Consider the following 12,205-nt stretch of genomic DNA (forward strand, 5'->3'; position numbering starts at 1 on the left):
AGGGTGGGAGGGATTAGGCTAGTGAGATGCAGTATTTATAATGGAGTGAGAGAGGAGGAGGGGAGCTAAAAGAGAGGGAGTTAGTGCAGCAGCTACACACCAAACTGCACAGCAGGAAGGTAACACCAGTAAACAAACACAACAGTTGTTGCAGCAGCAACTAGAGTCACCCAGAAATCACTCCAAACTCTGCTAAAGGTATATGGGTGTAATTTATTAACCCATCAGTAGCACTAACACACCTTTATAAAAAAAAAAAAAAGAAAGATTTTCTGCCTGGAAAACCGCTTTAAACTTGAAGCATTTAATGCCCAATGTACCAATTTCTAATACAGCTTTTTACAAATTTCTGATGGCATTCTATGGCTAAAAGAGTAAATATAAGAAAATAAACTGTAACCAATGTGCTATCTTTCTTCATTTACAAGGGCTCGTATCCATACCTTTATTCAGGATATTAATAAATTTATATGTTTTATACTTTTTGGGTGTGGATGTCTTATATAGGGCTATAGCTTACCAAGCTCTCGATCTTCAATAAGATTCAGGATCACACCGGGTTCCTCTTGAATATTAAAGCAGAAAGCATCATTCTTTTGGGGAACATTTATCACAAAATGAGGATCCGAATCAACTGCGATTACAAACAATAAGTAACCATAAGAAATGTTTTCTGTCAGGATTCAAACTTCCGCTTATTGAGAACCTCATGAAGACTAATTCTTAGGTCTTGTCCATACAAGTGGTAAAAATAAACAGCACAATTGGAATAACATATAAGCATTCACTTAGATCTTGTTCATGTACGGAGTAAAGGTGGACAACAAAAACGTTATTACTTTATCATCTAATATTGAACATGCAGAATAAGAGGATAAGCTAAAGTAAACAAAATACACTATATATTGGGTGGATATAAAGGTCATGGTGCAAATTTTCAAATGTCCTATACGACACAGATTAATTCCAACTCTTGATATAGATTTTGCTCATTTCAATGTAAAGGGTAAAATCTGTATCATACTGTTATGTCTCTCTGGAGACTGTCACTGTGTGTGCATGCCTTCACGTAACCACTACACCAACACCTCCTAACAGGTCTGCATTTTGTCAAAACAACCATCCTACTTATCTCAGTCTAGGGATTTGCCCTTCCAAAAATCTGTTAACTGGGCAAAATGCAGAGTGAAGTCTAGCAGTTAATAATGCAACAATCTAATATTTAGGTGTGTTAGGGAGTATATTACTGTGAGGGACATGACCATATGAGAAAGTTTGTATAACCCTGCAGCCTGATATTTAGTGCAACTTAATCCTTAGCTTATGTAAAAATATTTTTCCAACGTCAAAGGTGTCCTACAGTGGAGTAACTACCGGGGCCCAGCGACAGCCGCTGCTGCTGCGTTTTTTGTTTTTCTTAATAGGCTGTTTCGAATAGCACGCTCCCATAGAAATGAATGGACGTAGGCACGTGGAGGGTTATGCGGCCAGCTGCCAGTAAAGTGTGTGTGCTGGCCGCTTCCATTCATTTCTATGGAAGTGTGCTATTCGAAACGGCTGTTTCGAATTGTGTTCGCTCATCTCTATTATTTACCTCTCCACGCTCCGGGCATGCTTGGAGCCTACTTGCGTGATGTCACATGACCGGGCTTGCATCCTTATGTGTCATGACGCAGGCCCCCCAGTCACATGACGTCCCGACCCTCATTGAAGATAGCCGACAGCGCCGGGGAATGCAGAGGAGTCGGGAGAGAGGTAAGTAACAGTGTTTTTTATTTTTTTTTATCCTCCCTGGGTCTTCCATTATTATACTATGGGGTCTGAAAAGACCCCAGTGTATAATAATTGTTTATGGGTGTACACAATGGAGCATACGGGTTATAATACTGTGTGCAGGGGCCACTATGGGGAATAATACTGTGCAGGGGCCACTATAGGGAATAATACTGTGTGCATGGGTCACTATGGGGGCAATAATACTGTGTGCAAGGGCCACTATGGGGCATAATACTGTGTGCAGGGGCCACTATGGGGCATAATACTGTGTGCAGGGGCCACTATGGGGCATTATAGCATGTGCAGAAATGCGGGGGGGGGGGGAATAGTGGTCAGTTGGTCAAGATCTTCAGCGTTGGTCGGGGGGGCCCCATGTCAAAAGTTTGCCACGGGGTCCCGCCATTCCTAGTTACGCCACTGGTGTCGCATAAATATAATGAAGGATAAACTTACCCCAGTTTGGTGACTTAGAGACAGGAACACTCCACCCTGTTAAAACAGTAATAGAAACCTTAGGTTTATCAAAATAATTTGATAGCATCTGACAACTACATACCAAGGTGGTATATGTATCTTTTTCTGTTTTAGCATGCCTAGGGATTTAGTGGACTATAAGTGTCACTTACAACATCTGTTAACTGTGTAAAAGTTCTTAGAAAGTGTCATATAGGCATTTCTAGCAGACAACAATCTCTCACTAGGAAGTACACTACCCAAAAGTAGCGTCTGAGAGCCTTTATTATAGGGCAGCAGAGGAAGAAATAAAGATTTGCAGCAATCTGACATTTCTATCTGGGTGCTTTATTTTTAGTTGTCAATGAGTGTAATACAGGTAGGGACATGACAACATGAGAAAGCTTGCATAAGACTGCAGCCTAAAATTTAGTGCAACTTAATCCCTAAATGTAATTTTTGTTTTGTCATACATGTAAAGAAAATCTTACCCCTGTTTGGTAAAATTTGCTGACGATCAGTCATTCCTGTTAGAACAGTAATAGAAACTTTAGGGTTATTAAAATAGTTTGATAGCATCTGTCAAGCACAGGGTCGGATTGGCCCCCCGGGGAACCGGTGAATCCCCCGGTGGGCCCCGAGCTCCGACTGTTATGTCCTCATTTTATTAATGCAGATACATTGGTCGGGGCTCCCAATCGAGCACCTGATCCAATGCATCTGCATTTGCCTCAACACACAGGGGCCCCCATTAGCTGATGCTGAAGCTGTACATTATGTCCTCCCAATATAGGGAAAGTACATCAGAGGACACAACGAGCAGCTTCAGCATCAGCTATAATGGCTGCTCGTAACCCTCTCACTGACCTGCTGCAGCTATAGCTGCATTCCTGTGAGGACCTGCTCCCTCCCTCCCCTCTCCCTCCTCCTCACAGTGAGTCGTCTCTCACATCGGAGCATGTGGGGAATACTGGAAGCAGTCTGCTGTGATGGTTCACTCTTCTGGAAAATGTGAGTATATTATTTTGGTAAAATCTGTCTATTTAATATGTATATATGTCTACATTTGTTTAAAGTTTATGTCTTGTATATTGTGTGAGTATGTATGTTTGTATGTAGGTACACTGTTGGCCAAAAGTATTGGCACCCCTGCAATTCTGTCAGATAATACTCGTGTTCTTCCAGAAGATGATTGCAAGCACAAACTCTTTGGTATTAATATCTTCATTTATTTTGCTTGCAATGAAAAAAACACAAAAGAGAATGAAAAAAAAGTCAAATCATTGATCATTTTACACAAAACTCCAAAAATGGGCCGGACAAAAGTATTGGCACCCTCAGCCTAATACTTGGTAGCACAACCTTTAGACAAAATAACTGCGAACAACCGCTTCTGGTAACCATCAATGAGTTTCTTACAAGGCTCTGCTGGAATTTTAGATCATTCTTCTTTGGCAAACTGCTCCAGGTCCCTGAGATGTGAAGGGGGCCTTCTCCAAACTGCCATCAAGAGATCTCTCCACAGATGTTCTATAAGGAAAATGTTTGTTTTTGTACCGTGTTAGCCAGTGGTTATGAAATATAAAATAACAAAAAACTTGCAAGTCTTCAGTAGGTGATACCTTTTTTAATGGCTAACTCATAATGATGACAGAATATGACGTTTTGAAGCTTACTCTGGGCTTCAGATATATCTGCAAAATGTGTTGGTAGTCTTCAGACTTCATAATGCCATGCACACGGTCAAGCAGTCCAGTGCCAGAGGCAGCAAAACAACCCCAAAACATCAGGGAACCTCCGCCATGTTTGACTGTAGGGACCGTTTTCTTTTCTTTGAAGGCCTCTTTTTTTTTTTCCTGTAAACTCTATGTTGATGCCTTTTCCTACTTTTGTCTCATCTGACCAGAGAACATTCTTCCAAAATGTTTTTGGCTTTCTCAGGTAAGTTTTGGCAAACTCCACCTTGGCTTTTTTATGTCTCTGGGTAAGAAGTGGGGTCTTCCTGGGTATCCTACCATACAGTCCCTTTTCATTCAGACGCCGATGGATAGTACGTGTTGACACTGTTGTACCCTCGGACTGCAGGGCAGCTTGAACTTGTTTGGATGTTAGTCGAGGTTCTTTATCCACCATCCGCACAATCTTGCGTTGAAATCTCTCGTCAATTTTTCTTTTCCGTCCACATCTAGGGAGGTTAGCCACAGTGCCACGGGCTTTAAACGTCTTGATGACACTGCGCACAGTAGACACAGGAACATTCAGGTCTTTAGAGATGGACTTGTAGCCTTGAGATTGCTCATGCTTCCTCACAATTTTGCTTCTCAAGTCCTCAGACAGTTCTTTGGTATAAGGACCAAATATAAGATTTGTTCTGAATCCGAAACTGAGGAACTGCGCTCTCTTATTTAGTGGTTAAAAGTACACGATTTTATTGACTTCAGACAAACTTTCACACAACGCGTTTCGGGCGTTATACTACGCCCTTCCTCAGGTGTATTAGTTTCCGTGACCGCTGGGCTGGTTGCTTCACGGTTGGCTCGGTGTCCCCTTTTGTTTTTGAGATCAGACAGTTCTTTGGTCTTCTTTCTTTTCTCCATGCTCAATGTGGTACACACAAGGACACAGGACAGAGGTTGAGTCAACTTTAATCCATTTCAACTGGCTGCAAGTGTGATTTAGTTATTGCCACCACCTGTTAGGTGCCTATGGTAAGTAACAGGTGCTGTTAATTACACAAATTAGAGAAGCATCACATGATTTTTCAAACAGTGCCAATACTTTTGTCCAGCCCCTTTTTTATGTTTTGTGTGGATTTATATCCAATTTGGCTTTTTGACAATTCTTTTTTGTGGTTTTCCATTGAAGACAATTTAAATGAAGATAATAATACCAAAGAATTTGTGATTGCAATCATTTTCTGGAAGAATAGGAGTATTATCTGACAGAATTGCAGGGGTGCCAATACTTTTGGCCAACACTGTAGCTGTATGGGTGCATGGTGGTGCTCTGAATAGAAAGAGTGCTATTTGGCTATTTGGAGGGCAGAGTATGTCTCATTTGCAGAGTGCCTAAAGTACCAATACAATGGACCCCCCCCCCCCTACGGTGACCCCATTTTGGAAACTATACCCCTCGCAGAGTTTATCAAGGGGTATAGTGAATATTTTGATCCTATGATTGTTTCACAGATTTTATTAACATCACCTTTAACTACTTACTAAGAAATTTTGATAGCTGGTATCTCTGAAGGGGAGCTTTTTTCTCTGCAAACAACAGAATTAAAGTTAATACATAATATTTAATACTTTTAGGGTATTCTGCAGCTGCAGTATAATGCACAGGCTTCCCAAGTTTGTGTCCAATAACAAAGTCTTATTGCTCTTAATAAGATAAACAAGACATACATTATAATATTTTTAAATGGCTGAATTAAATTGCTGTTAAAGGTAAACTTTTAAGGCTACTTACGTAGATCTCTGTACCAGTCAGAGTTTAAAAAGTAACTAAACTAAGCCAATGGTATATAAAGTTTGCCCTGGGCAAAATTAAAAATGGGGCCTCAAAATTTTAAAATATCGTACCACAACACAATCACATCTTATAAATTTTAGTCAAAGTAGTAAACCAGTGGTTCCCAATCTTCTTGAGAACGGGACACCTTTATGGCAAAACTTTCATTCAGAACTGTTCACTAGCATAAAATTAGAAAAAAAAAGTCTGCAATATTTATCCTCTATTATGCTTTTTAGCTGCATATTGTTCTGCTTATTCTTCTTTCACAAACGCCTGTCACAGACACAGCTCTGATACTTCCATGTTCTAGTCCACATACCGCCCTCATACCTACACTACATAGCTCTGATACTTCCATGTTCTAGTCCACATACCGCTCTCATACCTCCACTACACAGCTCTGATACTTCCATGTTCTAGTCCATATACCGCTCTCATACCTACACTACACAGCTCTGATACTTCCATGCTCTAGTCCACATACCACTCTCATACCTCCCCTACACAGCTCTGATACTTCCATGTTCTAGTCCACATACCGCCCTCATACCTCCACTACACAGCTCTGATACTTCCATGTTCTAGTCCACGTACTGCTCTCATACCTCCACTACACAGCTCTGATACTTCCATGTTCTAGTCCACGTACCGCTCTCATACCTCCACTACACAGCTCTGATACTTCCATGTTCTAGTCCACGTACCACTCTCATACCTACACTACACAGCTCTGATACTTCCATGTTCTAGTCCACGTACCGCTCTCATACCTACACTACACAGCTCTGATACATCCATGTTCTAGTCCACGTACCACTCTCATACCTACACTACACAGCTCTGATACTTCCATGTTCTAGTCCACGTACTGCTCTCATACCTCCACTACACAGCTCTGCTACCTTCACATTTCCTACAGACTCAGCTCAGTTGTCGGTGCAATCTTCCACTTCCACTCCCACTACAGGCAAATATAAGACTCTTCGTAATGGATCTCATCAGATAGAAAAGCTTCTTTCTCCATGTATTAGGCTTTTTTCCTACTCCCTCCCACCCTCCTTCCTGCTTCCCTCTCAAATATGTTTAATCCATCTTGGTGTCTCATAATACTATTATGCTGTTTCTCCTATTAATTGCAATAAGACCTGTTTTTCATCTAACATAGTACCAAACATTTTTCTTTTACCATATTGCAATCATGATATTGTATGTTATAAAGCTCTGAATGCCAAAGCACTTATTAAACATCATGGAAAACTGATATATCCCCCACTATAAGTACAGTATTATATCCATTTAAAACTGCAGTTGATACAATACAATATCAGTAGTAGTATCATAGTAGTTGCTATATCACCTCCAGCAGAATGCGCTCACCCTCCACAACTTTATCAGCAATTAATGTTTCTTCTTCCTCGTCTTTCGTCTTTGGTTTTGTGACCACCATCGATGTCAATGGAGTCACAAATTTGAACTTTAGGGAGAGCTCAAGCACTTGTGCCGTTAGGTTCACTTTTTCAGATGGTTCCGCATGAAGTCTTAGATTGAACAAAATAATTTTAGAGACCTACATTTATCCCAACCTACAGATTGTATGAATAAAGATGTGTTTTAATAGTAAATTAATGGTCATGGATCTTTTATCACATTGAAAGCAATTGTCACAAAATCTTATTACCGACAATATTGTGTCTGTGGACAGGTCTGATTAAGAATAGTACATGATAGCTTGGGTCCCACTATTTGGATCCTCTCCAGTCATAAAAATAGGTGTCCTTACCTCTCATAACATTGTGGGGATAACGTCTATCCTGCATGATGCGAGGTCAGTGGCGTAACTACCACCATAGCAGCGGTAGCAGCTGCCACAGGGCCCGGGACATTAGGGGCCCGGTGACAGCTGCTACCGCTGCTATCAATATGCTCGGAGGTCTTTTCGGACCCCCGAGTATAATGATCGGGGCCCCCTGTTGGTGGAATACTTTCCACCAACAGGGGGCCCCGAAGCTGCAGCAACGGCTGAGACACAGGAGCTGCAGGTCTGGCTCCTGTCAGCGCTGCAGGACGTTCCCCCCCTCTCTCCCCCCTCCCTTTCTCTGCTGTCCTCTGCCCACCAATGAGAGGAGGAGGCGGGGCTTATCCCTTCCGTCCAGCACAGAAGAGAAGAGGAAGAAGCTGCTCTAGGAAAATGAAACTGAAGATACACAGGTACGTACTGGGGTTACTATACTTATTACTATCAGGCATTTGGGGGATTACTTGTGTTTTAGTAACTCCATGTGCCTCATAGTAATAGCAGTTAACCCCATCATCTCCCTCACATTAACCCCTGTTTGCCTCACCATAAGAGTTACTGATATGTGAGACATTTGGGGGTAATAGTAATGAAGATACTTTATTATTACCTCCATGTCTCTCACATATCAGTAACTCTTATGGTGAGGCAGACAGGGGTTAATGTGAGGGAGATGATGGGGTTAACTTCTATTAATATGAGGCACATGGAGTTACTAAATTGTAATGCACAGGACCAGATTTTTTTTTATCCACAATTTGTCCTGGTATAGCGGTCAGCGGTGACAGTATTTAGTCCTGTAGGGGCCACTAAGGGACATAATACTGTGTGCAGGGGCCACTATGGGACATAATACTGTGTGCAGGGGGCCACTATGGGACATAATAGAGCGCGCAGGAATGCGTAGGAGGGACTCGGTCGAGATCTTCGGTGTCGGGGGGGCCCCATGTCAAAAGTTCGCCACGGGGCCCCGCCATTCCTAGTTACGCCACTGTGCGAGGTTATAACCAAATCAATTTCTCAGCTACGGACGGCACCATTTCTGTCTCTTTGGACTTCATCAGCACAGCCTAGAGAGAATTGATTTGGTTTAAGTGAGAGGCTGTGAGACCAGATTGTGGGGATAACGTCTATCCTTAGGGAGAGACCACCTTCTCAGGTGTGTGGAGACTTATACAGGCATAGTTACTCCACTGCAAGGGAACATGGGAAGAATATGCAAATCTGTCTCCCAAGAACGGTGCCGTCCGTAGCTGAGAAATTGATGGCAACTATGGCATATTCTTCCCATGTTCTCATAACATTCTGAGATTTCCTTTGTTTCGGATTGTTCAGGTCAGGCACACACTCTGTTGAAAGCTCCAACAGCCTGCGAGTCAGATCTCTAACTACCCTATTACTGGAGTACTCCAATATCCAGGGACCTGTGGACTGATATGGGGTCTCTATTAGGTTTGAGCCGATCTTGAGATTTCAGGATCGATTTCAATATCCGATTTCCAATCATTTTCCAGCCGATCCCGATCGTGAAATTTGCTCAATTGTCGATTGGTATTCGATCTTTTCCGATCCCGATCCTCAACCCTAGTTAATGCTTCCCTATGGGAAAAGTCACTTGAGGGTTGAGCCGATCTTGAAATAATCTCCGACCTCGATCCCGCTGGAAAAGATCGAGTCGGAATTCCAATCGCGATCATGAAATATACTTGATCGCCGATTGGAATCCGATCCCGATCGCTCAACCCTAGTCTCTATGCATACCCTTGTCCCTTTCGGATATACCAATCCTGGTACAATAGCATACCTATATCCCTAGTCTCATTGATTATACCTCTCAGGAAATCTTGGAGTCATTTTAATCTCCCTATCCGCTAAGATTACTTGATGCCCTCTCGCCTGTGTAGGATGGAACGTATATCTCACATGGGGTATCTTAGATGCCCCTGTCATAACTCAGAATTTTGGCAAATTACAGTATATAGGACTGTGGATCTCCTGGTACTTTGAATGCCTGTTCATCTATCTCCAAAAGTTTACCTGTTTGGTATGTTAGATGAAGAGGCCCGGTGGCAGCACACTAGAAGCTTTCTACGTGAATCTTTATTTCTAGCCAGAAAAGTAATAGCTCAAAGTCTTTCCTCTTTATCCATGTGGAGGAAACGGTTTAATTTGATTCTCCCCTATAATCCTGAAGACGTCTATACTTATGCATTGCATCCCACCCCTCTACATACCGTTTTTCCAAGAGCTGCTGTATTGTGAGATAAGCCCAGAGTCTCTCTGTAAAGTCTCCGAAGATGTATTTTTGCTGTTCACCCACATCATCCTTTTCATGAAGGTTAACATTTTCGGTGTACTTTAAAGATGTTTTTGCCTATTCACACAGTAACATTCATGTAAGCATAAAAGAAATCACCAATACCATATAATGGTTATATATAAATACTGGTGTACTTAGAGAAGGTATACAATGCTATCACCTGTACTAATATATATATATATATTGTAAGAAAGTGACAGGAAAAGTCCTGGAAGGACGCTACATCTCCCCCAGAGTCCTCTCATATGTGTGGTGAGTGAGGGCGTCAATAGCTGTAGCAAGGCATCTGTCAGTATTAACCTCTTCTCATCCTACTGCAGGAAGGAGTTTTGTGCTCAGGTGGGAACAGTTAGGCCTAATCACAGGCCTATAAAACCTCTCAAGACTTCAGTCCTGGGCAGTTCCTGGGGGAGAGTGGTGGAGCCAGGTCCTGGCCATCCTAACTGAGAACTGGTGAGACCAGTGGATGCTCCACATCTTGTATTTTTTGTTGATTTGTTTTGTCCGTGTGGTTGAAGCTAGCCACATGTATAGACAGATTGCTTCTGTGTAGTTAGTCGCCTAGCCGGGCAGGTATTTGTGTTTCTGTTTTTGCCTGAAGTAAAGGCCTGTTTATTTTGTTTGCCAACACCTTTAAACCTTTTTGCAAAATAAACACACAGGGCTAAAACCCTGTTCAAACTGATTTTGGTGTCTGTCTCTGACTGTCTGGGTCTGCTGCTGCTACCGCTGAGCCTACCTCCCCCACATTTGGTGCTTTGGATGCGGGCAAGCCCAGTTTAAAACAGCTCTTAAAGAGACAGATACCTTTTTTTTTCTCTCGCTCTATCACCGGATGTCCTGGGTGAAGGCGGTGGTAGAACAAAAGATGAACGCTGCCGCAATGGAAGACCTGGTTAAGTTGCTTGGACAGGCCCAGGTGGATGCTGAGAGGCGGCAACAGCGTGCAATGGAGGCATCTGAAAAATGGCAACAAGAAATGAATCTGATGTTCATGAAGAAGTTGACTGCGTTAAGTGAGACCTTGGCTGCTCAAAAGCCAGGGAGAGAGTCTTCTGCTGAGTCCCGGGAGGTGAGACCCAATGCTCGAGCTGCTGTACAGAGTTCGCTACAAAAGATGACATCCACAGACTACGTGGAAGCGTATTTACATGTTTTTGAGCGGGTTGCAGAACGAGAAAAGCTGCCAAGAGAACAGTGGGCAGATGTCGTGGCGCCTTTTTTAACCAGGGAGCCACAAAAGGCGTATTATGATCTGTGTGAGACAGACGCCAGGGACTATACCAAGCTAAGGGGAGAAATCCTAGCCCGACTGGATGTAAACATGCATGTACGAGCCGGAAGGGTACATCACTGGACTTTTTCTGAAAGTCTCCCACCCAGGTCTCAAATGCATGACTTGGTCTACCTGGTGAAAAAGTGGCTCCAGCCAGAAGAAGCGTCCCCTGCCAAGATGGTAGAACGGGTAGTGCTGGACAAGTACACACGCTCCCTTCCTCCTAAAATCCAACGCTGGGTTGGCCAAGCAGGGCCCACGACGGCAGAGGAGCTGGTTTGCCTGGTGGAGAGATATCAGGCCACTGAGGAACTCCTCCAGACACCCTCCCGGCCAACCTCCCCGAAATCTGGCAAGATCATACCCACCAATAGGGGTGTGAGGAGGATTGGACTGGAAGGTGGTATACCCGGGGAGCAGGCAGCCGGAACCGTGTTCCCTAGATTCAAAACGCAAAATGGCGACCAATCCCATTTACGGTGCTGGCGGTGCCATGAGATGGGTCATGTGGCTGCACGTTGCCCTCTGACCAGTGAGCCAATGGACTGTAGCAGTGTCCAGAAAGTCTCGCTGTTTTCTCAACCTGCCTGTTTAGCCGAACTGCCGATGGATGAGGATCCTCCAATGTGTGTGGTAACTGTGGGAGGACAGTCTGTCTGCTCTCATGGACTCTGGTAGTGTGGTGACCCTGATACGTGCAACTCTGGTGGACCCTGCCCAATACAATGGACGTACGGTGGGGGTCTTGTGCATCCATGGTGACATCAGAAAGTACCCAATAGCCGAAGTCCCCATCGAGACTACCTGTGGGGTAGTCCGTCACCGGGTCGGTGTAGTGCAGAGCCTGTTCCACAGTGTCATTCTTGGAAGAGATTTTCCTGGGTTCTGGAGCCTGTGGAAAAACCAAGATAAAGAGCAGGATGGGTGTGAAAGGTTGCCGAAAATGGATCCTGAACCTTTCGACCCGGACTGTGGTGGGCCAGCAATAGCCGCTGTCCCAGAAGAAACTAGCTCACCTTTTACTGTGTTAGCTGGTGACACTGAAGGTCAGCAGGAGGTGTCTGACCTACCA

At 43.6% G+C, this 12,205-nt stretch overlaps 1 protein-coding gene across 2 annotated transcripts in view; it reads right to left on the reverse strand.

Annotated features, from left to right (window-relative positions):
- Positions 1–12,205, reverse strand: part of LOC142218314 (inter-alpha-trypsin inhibitor heavy chain H3-like) — a 57,684-nt gene that overhangs the window by 11,114 nt on the left and 34,365 nt on the right. For both annotated transcript variants that reach the window (XM_075286939.1, XM_075286937.1), the window contains 6 exons: positions 9,772–9,911; positions 7,120–7,280; positions 5,448–5,492; positions 2,721–2,756; positions 2,230–2,265; positions 521–634 (listed from right to left, as the gene is read on the reverse strand). In XM_075286939.1, coding sequence (XP_075143040.1) covers positions 521–634; positions 2,230–2,265; positions 2,721–2,756; positions 5,448–5,492; positions 7,120–7,280; positions 9,772–9,911 — 532 coding nt within the window. The remainder of the gene's footprint in view (positions 1–520; positions 635–2,229; positions 2,266–2,720; positions 2,757–5,447; positions 5,493–7,119; positions 7,281–9,771; positions 9,912–12,205) is intronic.

This window comes from Leptodactylus fuscus, chromosome 9 (assembly GCF_031893055.1).
Source record: "Leptodactylus fuscus isolate aLepFus1 chromosome 9, aLepFus1.hap2, whole genome shotgun sequence".
In the NCBI taxonomy this organism is placed as follows: domain Eukaryota; kingdom Metazoa; phylum Chordata; class Amphibia; order Anura; family Leptodactylidae; genus Leptodactylus; species Leptodactylus fuscus.